This window comes from Bos mutus, chromosome 4, assembly GCF_027580195.1.
Source record: "Bos mutus isolate GX-2022 chromosome 4, NWIPB_WYAK_1.1, whole genome shotgun sequence".
NCBI lineage: Eukaryota > Metazoa > Chordata > Mammalia > Artiodactyla > Bovidae > Bos > Bos mutus.
Window position 1 is genome coordinate 112,409,944 of NC_091620.1, and position 14,134 is coordinate 112,424,077.

The following is a 14,134-nucleotide window of genomic DNA, read 5'->3' on the forward strand; positions in this document are numbered from 1 at the left end:
TCGCTTCCGTGTCCAGGCCCGCAATCTTGGATCTGTAGGACCCCTGGCGGCGCCCGGGCGCCGGGAATGCAGCCCCTGCCCTCGTGGTCCGGCGAGTCCATCTAGGGAGCCTCGGGGTCGGGCGGCTCGGGGCCGGGAGGGGGCCGGGCGCGCGCGGGCCGCGGGGCTCAGCTGTGCTGCTGTTCTCTCCGCAGGGACGGCGGCTCCCGGCTGGCGGCGGCGCGCCCCCGGGCTGTGAATGCGACTCGCCCCTCGGCCGCGCTCCCCGCCCGCCCGCCCGCCGGGACGCGGTAGGGAATGCCCAGCTCCACTGCGATGGCAGTTGGCGCGCTGTCCAGTTCCCTCCTGCTCACCTGCTGCCTGATGGTGGCCCTGTGCAGCCCGAGGATCCCGCTGGAGAAGCTGGCCCAGGCGCCGGAGCGGCCGGGCCAGGAGAAGCGCGAGCACGCGTCTCGGGACGGTCCGGGCCGGGTGAGCGAGCTCGGGCGCCCGGCGAGGGACGAGGGCGGCGGCGGCGGCCGGGACTGGAAGGGCAAGAGCGGCCGCGGGCTGGCCGGCCGGGAGGCGTGGAGCAGGCAGAAGCAGGCCTGGGCCGCCCAGGGCGGGGGCGCCGGGGCCGGGGACCTGCAGGGGCGACCCCGCGGGGACACCCCGCACGAAGAGCCCCCGGCCGCCGCCGCCCAGGACGTGGCGGGTCCGGAGTCGGAGCCCACGCCTGAGCCGCCGGAGGAGTACGCGTACCCGGATTACCGGGGCAAGGGCTGCGTGGACGAGAGCGGCTTCGTGTATGCGATCGGGGAGAAGTTTGCTCCGGGACCCTCGGCCTGCCCCTGCCTGTGCACCGAGGAGGGACCGCTGTGTGCACAGCCCGAGTGCCCGCGGCTGCACCCGCGCTGCATCCACGTTGACACCAGCCAGTGCTGCCCGCAGTGCAAGGAGAGGAAGAACTACTGCGAGTTCCGGGGCAAGACCTACCAGACCCTGGAGGAGTTCGTGGTAAGAGGCCAGCGCCCGGGCGACTTTGCACGTCCCAGGAGCCGGTGAGCTGGCTCCTCGCCCCCACTTTGGAGAAGAGGCGCCCTGTGGTTCTCAGAGGTGGACCGCGCTGTGCCTGTGTCCCCTCTCTTTTTCAGTGCAGAGGTAATTTTTGAAAGCCAAGTGCCCAGCTGACATGCATTTGCTCCAAAAGGGTTGCCTTAGAGTAAAGCCCGTGGCACCAAAGCCCAAGCAAAAGTACTGGCTGCGCTTTTAACCTTAATTGGCTGCTCCGGAGTTAAAAGTGTTGCTGCTGAAATGTTCACCCTGTTTTCAAATACAGGGCAATTTACCTTGCTGTTTGGGATGTATTCTTCAGTTAATAGTTCATTAAGGGAGACTATTCATATAAATAAGCCATTTCCCTGGATTATGTGCTGGGTATCAGGCAGATGTTCTAGAAATTAAAACAAAACAAAACAAAATTGTTGCTGATTGGATGCCAAAACATGGTCCATGGCAAAAATAAGTCCAGGTTATGGTTTTTTAAATGGTTTTATTTTAGGCGAGTACTGGTCATAATATTAGTACTGCTATTTCCTGAATGCCTACAGTAATGTCCCACCCCCAGGCTGCATTTTCACCTATACTAACTTAGTTAAACCTCAAGCTAGGCTATAAAGTCGATTGTGATCTCTTACCTCCAGCTGATGGAGAAGAGGAAACTGAGACACAGAATATTTAAATAAGGTGTCCAGGGCAACACAGCTGCTAAGAAGCAGATTCAGTGCCCCAAGCCTTCTTTGATATTCTAGGCTCTATTTACACCAAAAGCGCAGCCCCACGGGTGCTGGGTGGACATACTGCCCAGTGGGTGTGCTGGCCAGGGGCTAAACTTGCCCAGAGCCCTGCTTCTTCACTAGTGGCCCTGGCAGACCACCCACACCTCTGCTCAGTCTTTCCAGCCCCCCAGGGTTGGCTCAGCCTCTGGCCTTCCTGGACTTGGCCAGTTGACTTGGCATGCCAGAGTTTTTCTGGGCAGCAGAGGGTGTCCTGGGACTTCCGGCCCCCAAAGCTGAGTGAGGAGGCAGATGGGGAGGAATCTCCTCCAGGGTCTCCAGAACGGAGCCTCTGAGATCTACAGATTGAGAATGTGGCCAGGGTGTGACATCAGGTAGTGAGTTTCAGGAATGAATTCCTGAGTGCTGTAGAAACACTCTCTTTCCTGTCATCTGTAAAGTAAGGCTAGCCATTCCTTAAGGCTCCCTGGAGTTCTAACCACCTGACATTCAGGGTCTAACTCCAGGCAAACATGTTGAACACAATTCTTGGCTTCGACCCTTTGGAGAACCAGACAACTTTGATGAGAACTTTATGGGAACCAGGCCCTGGCCATACAATAGAAGTCAGGAACTCTGCTTTCAAAATTCTCCTAGAGGACTGAAGAGCCAGACAGATGCCTCTCCAGAAGTTTTGAGTGCAGCCCGGAAGTGCAGAAGCAAAGCTGGCCCTGGGAGCTAGTGGGACCCAAAGGAGCCACCTTCTGTGTTGGCCAGAATGGGACTGTAGCCAAACAATTCCCTGGAGTTTCAGGTTCATCAGAAAGTGTTATAAGATCAAAGACAAGGAGTTAATTTTTTTATTAATAATATTTACTGTCTGCACTATGTGTAGTAACATAATCATTTCTTATGTATCCCACAAGGCGGGCTGAGGAATTACTAACATTTTGATCTCAGAAGCCCAAACACATCACAGAGCAGCCATCACAGGCAGAAGGAAGAATTCAAATCTGTTTGAGTTATCCATTGCTAAATGCTGGATGCCATGGTCTGTCTGTGTATATGGTTGGTGGGGGAATCTCCTGGTGGATTTCTGTTTCCAAAAATTAGTGCCTACCCTGATGGCTCAGCTGGTAAAGAATCTGCCTGCAATGCAGGAGACTCAAGTTCGATGCCTAAGCCTAGAAGATCCCCTGGAGGAGGAAATGGCAACCCACTCCAGAATTCTTGCCTGGGAAATCCCATGGACAGGGGAGCCTGGAGGAGGGCTCCAGTCCATAGGGTCGCAAAGAGTCAGACACGACTAAGCATGAGAATGAACAAATGAAAGTGGAATGTGTTTCCCACTCTGGAGATGGGAGAATTTAGCAAAAGGGAGTTTGGAGAGATGATTATCTTGGGAAGAATCAAAATATTAATAAAGCTATTTTGAGTGTATTAAGTGCATCTTTCATCTTCAAGTGACCCTTCATTCTTAACTTTCATCCAATCATTACCAGCTGCTAGGATGACACATGCATGAGGGTTGAGCAGCTGCTGCAAAATTTCCACTGTATTCCTGCTCCTATGACATATACAATTGCATAAGGATTTCACTGTATATATCGTGCTTGTTCATTTCTGTTAGTATCAGGAACATTTGTAGGTTTTCCCTGATTTAGTGCGGCTTTGTGCATGTTTCCTTCCAAGACCAAAAGGATGCAGGGCTTTGTCAGGGGTGTTGGGAGGTTGAGCTTAGAAGGGTTTAGGGTCAGCTGTGGTGGCTCACTGGTAAAGAATCCACCTGCAATGCAGGAGGCCTGAGTTCAGTCCCTGGCTCAGGAAGATCCTGTGGAGAAGGGAATGGTTACCCACTCTAGTATTCTTGCCTGGAGAATCCCATGGAGTGAGGAGCCTAGCAGGCTACACAGTCCTTGGGGTCACAAAGAGGCAGACACAACCGAGCAACTAAGCACACAGGGTCAACCGTGAGTCCGTGGGGCTTGCCCCCGTGCCTGGTCTGGGCCCACTGGGCTTCCAGGAGGTCTGCCAGGGCTTGCAGGTTGCATAGCAGAGGAAACAGAAAAGGGAAGCATTTTATATCTGAAGCTCTGGGGGCTTCTCCGAAAAAAATGCAGTTCAGTGGAGGTTGTGGTCTCAAGGGTCACACATGAAACACTGCTGACCATGGCAAAATTGGAGGTGAAAGGGAGGCTGGTTCTGGTCCGCTTTCCCTGAGGCACGCAGGCGCTTTGGTAGTCTGTACTCTACTTTCTGAGAGAGAGGAGATTACGGATGGAGACTGGGAGCTCGACAGAACTGATTCTTGTGCCTGTGATGTGTAGGCAGCCCCAGGCAGAACATCACTTCTCCCAGCCCTCCTGTGGGTCTCTGTCCTGGGGGCCTCTCTGCAGTCACTGTGCCAGCTGCACACTGGAGCCAAATCAACTGAAACCTCAGAGTTTAGAGCAGATAAAGGTATATTTATTGCAGGGCCATGCATTCAATAGTCATATATGGATGTGAGAGTTGGACCATAAAGAAGGCTGAGTGCCAAAAGACTGATGCTTTTGAACCATGGTGTTGGAGAAGACTCTTGTGAGTCCCTTGGACTGCAAGAAGATCAAACTAGTCAATCCTAAAGGAAATCAACCCTGAATATTCATTGGAAGGACTGATGCTGAAGCTGAAGCTCCAATACTTTGGCCACCTGATGCTAAGGGCTGACTCATTAGAAAAGATCCTGATGCTGGGAAAGGTTGAAGGCAAGAGGAGAAGGGGACGAGATGAGAAGGGTGAGATGGTTGGATGGTATCACTGACTCAATGGACATGAGTTTGAGCAAGCTCCAGGAGATAGTGAAGGACAGGGAAGCCTGGCGTGCTGCAGTCCATGGGGTCGCACAGAATTAGACATGACTGAGTGACTGAACAACAATAACAACAAGGCAAGGAGCATGGGGAGGGAGAGGGGTTTTGGACAAGATTTTACAGGCAAAATTTGGGAGGTAGGCTGCTGGGTGTGTAACCCTCCTCTGATTGGTTGGTAGTGAGGGCTCCAGGAATTTTGTGCTCAGCCTGAAGTTACCATTGTCCAGGAGGGGGCGTGCCTTACTTTCTGCAAAGGAATTCAAAGATAGATATCAGAGGTCTGTGTCCATGACCCAGGAGAAACTAGGGCCCTCCTCCATCTGCATGACTGTTTCTTTTTGCGTTCTTCATGCCCCTAATTATTGATGTTTGAATCTGCCCTTTGGAACTCAGGGAAGGTCTTGGAGGCTGAAATCTTTGTCCTACAAAGGAGAAATAAAATGCAGAAAGGTTTTTATACTAGGGAGGGCCCCACAGAGTCCTGCTCACTTTCACTCTCTGCCCAGTTTTCTCTGTACTTCAGTCTGTCTCTCCCTTCTCTCCAGGCTCTTTACCCCTTTAAAACCCTCATTCCTTACAGCCTAGTTGATCTTGGGCAGATGTCAGCTGAAGACCTCACTCTTCAATGAAATACCATTGAGCTGCTAATAATACTTAGAGTAATACCCTCATCCCGCTGGGGGTGTTTGCAATTTCATTTGTATATCCAGATAAAAGCATAGTTACTACTAGAATGCCTTCCATTGCCTCTCAAGTCATACCTAGTATCCTGTTCTTACACCAACAAGTCTCCAACTTTGAGTAAGGAAGCCTGTCTCTTGGTTTATATTTTTTATACATGAACACCTTTCCGTTTGCTTAACAAAATCCCACAGACGTGGTGGCTTCCACAGTACAAGTTTGTTGTCTTACAGCCCTGAAGGCTGGGGGTCCAAGATCAAGGAGTGGGTGGGGCTGTTTCCCCCAGGCCTCCCTCCTGGGCACGTAGATGGCTGTCTTCCCGAGTGCCCACTTGTATGACCTTATTTCACCTGGACGGCCTCTGTCAAGACCTTGTCTCTAAGTACAGTGGCATTCTGAGCTCTTGGATTTAGGATTTCAGTGTCTGAATCTGGGAGAGGACCCAGTCCAGCCTGTAACATTGGTGTCAGTGATCAGAGTTGACCTCATAGGCTTGGGTCCAGGGAGGCGTAAAGAGTGTGGTGGGACAAGGATGCATCAGCAAGAGTGATTGGAAGAACGAATTCATAGACAAGGCGCAGAGGGACGGGTAGCACACAAAATGCCTGAGAAACATAAATAAAACATAATGAAGCTGCCCACACAGATCGCGGTGATCCAGTGTCTGTTCCATTCAGAGCACCATTTCAGGAATTATCATGCTACTTAAGTCAGTGGGTGCTTGTGTCACACGAGGGCCTCACTTTTAAATGTGCCCCTGAGAACTTCCATGCAGACCAGCAGCAGGTCAAATTTGAAATTCTTTCATTAAAAAATGACTCCATTTTGAGCAACAGAAGAACTTGTTCCCCTCCCGGGAACCCTGATTTCTGGGGACTGTGAGGACAGAATTGGGGTCTGCAGGTTTGTTTCCCGTTTCACAGAATCTCATGAATGTGGGACTCCCCTGGGTAAGGCCACTCAGGAGAACTGAACTTTCACTTTGCTTTTGTTAGAATCACATCAGTTCTGTGTGTCCACACTGGTTATTGTGGCAGATCAGGAGCTCTGATTGGCAATTGTATAAGCCTTTGAAGAAAAGAGAAAATGAATTATTAATACGTGCTCCTTGCTAGGCTGTCTTTCAAAGCACGGGGAAAGTTGGACAGGAAATCAGTGAATGAGGGAGTCACAGGTGAGATGTTTGGGGACCACTGAGTTACATGCCTTTCCTAAGGCCTCAGCATCTGGCTTGCTACAAAATCTCCTTTCTAGGAGTTTATTAATGGAAAACAACCTACATGAAATTTGGAATCAAAAGCATCATCATCTCAACAGATCTGTAATGCAATTATGAGAAAGTGCCAAGAAGGAAAAAGACACAATTGTCCATGTTTTTCAGTCTAATAGGATTTGTATTCTTTCTACTGATGCTACTTAAATCAAAATAATACTATTATTGTTTTCCTTTGCAAAAGAACATGAACTGAGTTGTATAAAGTGGACGTTCTTTTATGGAAGTCAGTTTCATGTGTGTGTGGTTGCTACCACTGAGTTTGTTTTGGTTCCTAGTAAGATTTGATGAATTTTGGACTTCTTAGTTTCTGCCTTTCTATCTAGAGCCATTTAAGTGGTAACAATTTTATTTTTAAAGCAAGGAGAGTCCATATGGTTTCTCTAGATCTTTCGATGTGCCCCTAACTCAGGTGGGAGAAACTTAATGTGAATGACTGCTTTTTTTACCTGTTCCACATGGTACTTTGTATGCACATATGAGATAAGTACTATAAAAGTTCCTGCAGGACAGTTGTTCATATCCAAACTTTCCTAAAAACTCTGGTCCATAAGATCTTCAATCTATGCCAAAATGTCCTTGATATCTGTATGATCATTTGGTCCAATCCAAAACTTTCAAAAGATATTTGCTCCATGCCAAGAGGTCCTTGGCATGGAGCAACGTCATGGACCTAGAGATTATCACACTAAGTGAAGGTCAGACAGAGAAATACAAATATCATATGATATTGATATCACTTATATGTGGAATCCCCAAAATAATGACACAATTGAACTTATTTACAAAAGAGAAACAGACTCACAGACAGAAAATAAGCTTATGGTTACGAAAGGGGAAGGCTGGGGAAGGGATGATCTACGAGTTTTGGATTAACAAATACACATTACTATATATAAAATAGTTATTTAACAAGAGCTTTACTGTATAGCCCAGGGAACTATATTCAGTATCTTGTAATAAGCAGTGATGGAAAAGAATCTGAAGAAGTTATCAGTTCAGTTCAGTTCAGTTCAGTCGCTCAGTCGTGTCCGACTTTTTGCGACCCCATGAATCGCAGCACGCCAGGCTCCCTGTCCATCACCATCTCCCGGAGTTCACTCAGACTCACGTCCATCCAGTCAGTGATGCCATCCAGCCATCTCATCCTCTGTTGTCCCCTTTTCCTCCTGCCCCCAATCCCTCCCAGCATCAGAGTCTTTTCCAATGAGTCAACTCTTCACATCAGGTGGCCAAAGTGCTGGAGTTTCAGCTTTAGCATCATTCCTTCCAAGGAACACCCAGGACTGATCTCCTTTAGGATGGACTGGTTGGATCTCCTTGCAGTCCAAGGGACTCTCAAGAGTCTTCTCCAACACCACAGTTCAGAAACATCAATTCTTCGGAGCTCAGCTTTCTTCACAGTCCAACTCTCACATCCATACATGACCACAGGAAAAACCATAGCCTTGACTAAACAGACCTTTGTTGGCAAAGTAATGTCTCTGCTTTTCAATATGCTATCTAGGTTGGTCATAACTTTTCTTCCAAGGAGTAAGCGTCTTCTAATTTCATGGCTGCAGTCACCATCTGCAGTGATTTTGGAGCCCAAAAAAATAAAGTCTGACACTGTTTCCACTGTTTCCCCATCTATTTTCCATGAAGTGATGGGACCAGATGCCATGATCTTTGTTTTCTGAATGTTGAGGTTTAAGCCAACTTTTTCACTCTCCTCTTTCACTTTCATCAAGAGGCTTTTGAGTTCCTCTTCACTTTCTGCCATAAGGGTGGTGTCATCTGCATATCTGAGGTTATTGACATTTCTCCCAGCAATCTTGATTCCAGCTTGTGCTTCTTCCAGCCCAGTGTTTCTCATAATGTACTCTGCATATAAGTTAAATAAGCAAGGTGACAATATACAGCCTTGACGTACTCCTTTTCCTATTTGGAACCAGTCTGTTGTTCCATGTCCAGTTCTAACTGTTGCTTCCGGACCTGCATATAGGTCTCTCAAGAGGCAAGTCAGGTGGTCTGGTATTCCCATCTCTTTGAGAATTTTCCACAGTTTATTGTGATCCACACAGTTAAAGGCTTTGGCATAGTCAATAAAGCAGAAATAGATGTTTTTCTGGAACTCTCTTGCTTTTTCATGATCCAGCGGATGTTGGCAATTTGATCTCTGGTTCCTCTGCCTTTTCTAAAACGAGTTTGAAGTTATATGTACATTGATATTTATATATATATAAAACTGAATCACTTTGCTGTATACCAGAAACGGACACAGAATTGTAAATCAACTGTATTCATTAGAAAAGGAAAAAAGTACCTGCTGTTTGGTCCTGTCCCAAATCATTTGGCATGGATTCTTTGAACAGGACCAAATTTTAAGGGTATTTTGGTGTGGCCCAATTGTCTTACAGACGTTTTAGACAGGACCAATATCTGCTAACCTAAAAGTTTAGTCTTTTATGACAAGAAGAAGAAAACCAACATTTATCCAGGGATTATATGTTTATATGTTGGGGGTGTGATTACACAACAGACTGATGAGTTGGTGGTGTTTTCTTTAAGGAGAGAAAACTAAGTTTCAAAACAGTTAAGTAACTTGATGAAAGTCATCAAGCTAGTAACAGGGTGTGGGGGGCAGGATTTGAGTCCTGGTCTGTCGGACCTTTCCTTCCAGCCCTGCTCCCTTATCTTCCTGATCCCAGGGGGTGGAGGGGCATTTTGTGTGTGGCTGGAAGAATTTCTGGTACCTGGAAAAGGAAAGGCTTATACTGGCCTGGTAAACACTGAATGAATTTGGTTGTGTTTATGTGGATGTATGTTATGTTTCACTTATAACATAGGGGACAAAGCCATAGGGAACAAAATGAGCATCTGTGGGCTTCAAAGTATGAAATCTTGAGTTGTAAGGAGAACATGAGCTCTGAGCCCCGGGAGCTCCCTGAGGGCAAAGAGGAAGGTTCCAGTAGGTTCCAGATCTTGACCAGGGGGTAGGACCTCAAAGGTCGTCAGGCCGGGGTGGCAGATTGATGGACTGACAACCAGCCCTGGCCCAGGGAGTGCTCTGCTTGGCTCACAGAACATCAGCTGTTTGTGTCACTGGAGAGGACATTTAACAAGTGAGAAGTTCATACAGATACTTCAATTGCCAGTTTGCATGAGAACAGGGGGAGTCCCAGATGGTAGCCATCTGCCAGGGCCAAGCTGCTTTTTGAGAAGGGCTTTGGCTCCCCAGGAGACCATCTCCCCGCTGGCCTGACTTTCCCATGGTCCTGCAGTCATGTGGCTTTGTGATGCTGTCTGTTCATAAGTGAAGAGGTGTCACCGTATAAAACCAGCAACTTCTTCAAGATCAAACAAGCCAGCCTGCATCAGAGGCGGCTCAGGGACCCTGGCCACCCTCTCCAGCCTTGTCCTTCAGTTGGCATGGATAGTCAGTCTCTAGAACTTCAAGGACTCTGTCCTTGTGAGCCCTTGTGTCACTGTGAGCCCTTGTTCTATGCCCAAGGATGATAATCGTGCACGCTCAGTTGCTCAGTCATGACCAACTCTTTGTGATCCCATATTCTTTGCAACCCCATGGACTGCAGCCTGCCAGGCTCCTCTGTCCAAGCAGTTTTCCAGACAAGAATACTGCAGTTGGTTACCATTTCCTCCTGCAGGGGATCTTCCGAACCCAGGGATCGAACCCACGTCTTCTGCATTGGCAGGCAGATGCTTTTACCACTCCACCAACTGGAAAGTCCAGGCAACAGAGCCTCCTTGTTAGCTGTTAGGAAACTGTAGAGAGGATCTTGCTTGTCTGTCATGTTATAGGAAGGAGGTGAGAGATGTGAGAACCCACAGAGCTCTGTACAAATAGCAGAGCAAAAGCCTGCTGCTCATGTGGCCTGGGGGGGTGGGCTTCTCAGGAGTGGTCCTGCCTCCAGTGAGGCACTTGGTCTCCAGGAGGATGGCCCATGAAGAAGGTCCTCATTGTTAGGAGGTGACTCTAGGGGGCTGTGTGTTCCTGTAAATAGTCCTTCCTCGGATCTGATACATCCCAACAGAAAATTCATTCTTGCATTTATTTATTCAATAAATCTTTGCAGGCATTGGCCTAGATCCCAGTGATACGGTGACAAACTGCCAGGTCCTTCCAGTCAAGGAGCAGGGACCTTGTAGAGAGAGATGTGCCCGGAGGTTGGTCATGGGGCACGGGGTGTCTGCCGGGCAGGTAGGTGGAGGCAACTCATTCAGACCCCACGGCTGTTGATGGTTTGCCTTTAAATGGCAGAGGAATCCTGGGGCTGATTTTGAGGGGAAAGACCAAGCCTGTTTCAGATAGAACAGTTGTGAGCTTGAGTAAAGGTTCCAGTTTTCCACTCAAGTCTGCAGCCCCTGTAGCCATCCTTCATGGCATGGTTCTGACCACGTAGCCGGAAATCCTTCTTGCTGCTTATCTGTTCCAAGGCTGAGATCCTGCCAGCTGGATTTCACTTCTCTTTCTATTTCTGCCGGGCACTGGGGTGCGGCCAGGACACAGAGTGCCTTTCGAATGGATGCATAAAGCAATGATGTCAGGCATCTGCCCATGGCCCTGTGAGTTCTCAGGGAGGCCCTGGCCCGTGGAAAAACAGAGCGTTGGAAAATTAAGGCTCTGTGCATTTCTGATCATAGCACAGGTGATTTTGCCTGAGAATATGGAAGACTTATAGCCTGAAAACCCACTGTTTTTATAAAAGTCATGAAATCTTGGATCTCATACAATAAAACACATCTTCTTAAAAGCACATCAGAAATGGCAAAAAGACACACACACACACACTCACAGAGAAATTAGTCTCTGGAGGTGGACATCAGAATCCAGAGAGGAAAGTCAGCCAGAGGGGCGGCTGGCTTCAGGGGTGGCTGGCTGACAGCCATCACTGATGCCTGGGACCTAGATGCTTGATACTTATGGCCAGGCTGGGGCATGTGGCAAGCCCAGGACCACAGGTGGAGAGAGTCAGATCAGGGTATGTCTCATAGAAGCAGGCTCCCCAGAAGAGTCTGTCCTGCAGGAGGGCAGTGCAGACACAGTCCTGGACAGCCTCAGTGTGGGCAGAGCTGGGGCTCACAGTCAGCAGTTGCACATGCCCTCCTGTGGATGTGGATGGTCATGCTTCCCTGAGTGCTCTGGATAATCCACGTGGAATGTTTTCATTTAAAGGGGCCCCAGACTGGCAGTGCCCACAGGTATCTGGCAGAGGCAAACACTCTCTGGCCTCAGAGACTCCCCACACATACAGTTCCAAGGAATATGATGTCAAAATAACAATAACACATAAGGAGAAAAAGCAGCTGAGACAAAAGCAGTCAGATCAGACTCAGATGTCAAGCTATAAATGAGAATTATTTTTTATGCCTAGAGAAATAAATGCGGGAATAAAATGAATGGGTAAACAATATCACTATACCAAAGTACTCATCAGCTTTGGGAAGGAATCAGATAGAACCTCTGTAAAGGAAGGCTACAGTCATTAGAACTGATCTTCAAGGGGAGAGTTTGGCAGGATGGCAGATGCAGGTTCTGAGATAATCTAGTGAACCTGGGGGTGGACTTGAAGCCGTGGCCGGGAAGGAAACACAGGGGCACAGGTGGAATGTAGGAAAGACATGTGTGGGGACACGGAGGATTGAGAGAGAAGTGACATACGTGCAGTTAGAATTTTGAGAGAGGTAGCAGAGAATGTGGGGAAGAGATAGTGATAGGTCTTTCTCATTGAAAGACCTCAATTTCCCGGTTCAGGAATCCCAATAAAGCTAAAGAAAGATATATGCGTGTGTATATATTTATACACACACTTATATATTAAGTGTACATAACATTATATGAGCTTCACCAAAGAATTGATGCTTTCGAACTATGATGCTGGAGAAGGTTCTTGAGAGTCTCTTGGACAGCAAGGAGATCAAACCAGTCGATCAAAAGGAATCAACCCTGAATATTCTTTGGAAGGACTGATACTGAAGCTAAAACTCCAATACTTTGGCCAACAGATGCAAAGAGCTAACTCATTGAAAAATACCCTGATCCTGGAAAAGGTTGAAGGCAGGAGGAAAAGGGGACAACAGAGGATGAGATGGTTGGATGGCATCACCAATTCGATGGATATGAGTTTGAGCAAACTCTGGGAAACAGTGATGGACAGGGAAGCCTGGCGTGCTGCAGCCCATGGGGTCTCGAAGAGTCAGACATGACGGAGCAACCGAACAACAAAAACTGGTGGCTCAGATGGTGAAGAATCCACCTTCAATGCAGGAGATGTGGGTTTGATCTCTGGGTTGGGAGGATCCCCTGGAGAAGGGAATGGCTACCGACTCCAGTATTCTTGCCTAGACAATTCCATGGACAGAGTAGCCTGGTGGGCTATAGTCTGTGAGGTCACAAAGAGTCAGATACAACTGAGCTACTAACACTCACACACACTACATAATGTATTTGCTGCTGTTGCTGCTAAGTCGCTTCAATCGTGTCTGACTCTTCACGACCCCATGGACTGCAGCCTACCAGGCTCCCCCATCCTTGGGATTCTCCAGGCAAGAACACTGGAGTGGGTTGCCATTTCCTTCTCAATGCATGAAAGTGAAAAGTGAAAGTGAAGTCGCTCAGTCGTGTCTGACTCTTGAGACCCCATGGACTGCAGCCTACCAGGCTCCTCTGTCCATGGGATTTTCCAGGCAAGAGTACTGGAGTGGGGTGCCATTGCCTTCTCCGATATAATATATTTAAGTGTATATATATATACATATATCTATATATATATATATATATATGTCCATGGGGTCAAAGCGTCAGACATGACTGGGCAACTTCACTTTCACTTTTCACTTTCACGCATTGGAGAAGGAAATGGCAACCCACTCCAGTGTTCTTTCCTGGAGAATCTCAGGGACGGGGGAGCCTGGTGGGCTGCCGTCTATGGGGTCGCACAGAGTCGGACACGACTGAAGCGACTTAGCAGCAGCAGGTGTGTATATATTTACATATATGCACATAGGTGTGTGTGTATGTATATATATACACACACATGTATAAAACCACAGCTAGTGATGCCACTTCTTAGTGATCTGGCCCTTCTGCTCCGGAGGCAGCTCAGAAATAAATAGTAACACACAGTCTACTAGAGAGGTTGGACCTTCTGTCTTGTGTCTTTGCTTTCGTTGGAGGTTGACATGGTACAGTCATTTACGTTTCCCTCGTCCAACTTTAAAAATTCCCTGGGGACTTCCCTGGTGGTCCAGGGTTAACACCTCGCCTTTCACCTCGGGGAGCACCCGTTTGATTCCTGGTTGGGGGGCTCAGATTGCATGTGCCTTGTGGCCCCCAAACCCAAACATAAAACAGTAGCAATGTTTTAACAAATTCAAAAAAGACTTTAATAACGCTCCATGTCACAAAACCATTAAAAAAAAATCGTTACTTGCATTTTACTTTTAAATTCTGTGAGTTTTTTTTTCCCCCCAAATCTATCTCAATAGTTTTGTTTCAGAAGGCTTGAAACAAATAAAGTTCATTTCAACAAGCCAGGACTCATATTTATTCATCCCTGTTGAGATGTCGGGAG

At 48.0% G+C, this 14,134-nt stretch overlaps 1 protein-coding gene across 1 annotated transcript in view; it reads left to right on the plus strand.

Moving 5' to 3' along the window:
• The first annotated feature begins 218 nt into the window (after nt 1-218).
• The window catches only part of VWC2 (von Willebrand factor C domain containing 2), a 137,555-nt gene continuing 123,639 nt past the window's right edge, over nt 219-14,134 (plus strand). Inside the window, exon 1 of the mRNA XM_005900732.3 lies at nt 219-996. Within this exon, the coding sequence (XP_005900794.2) occupies nt 298-996 (699 nt within the window). The 5' untranslated portion in view covers nt 219-297. The remainder of the gene's footprint in view (nt 997-14,134) is intronic.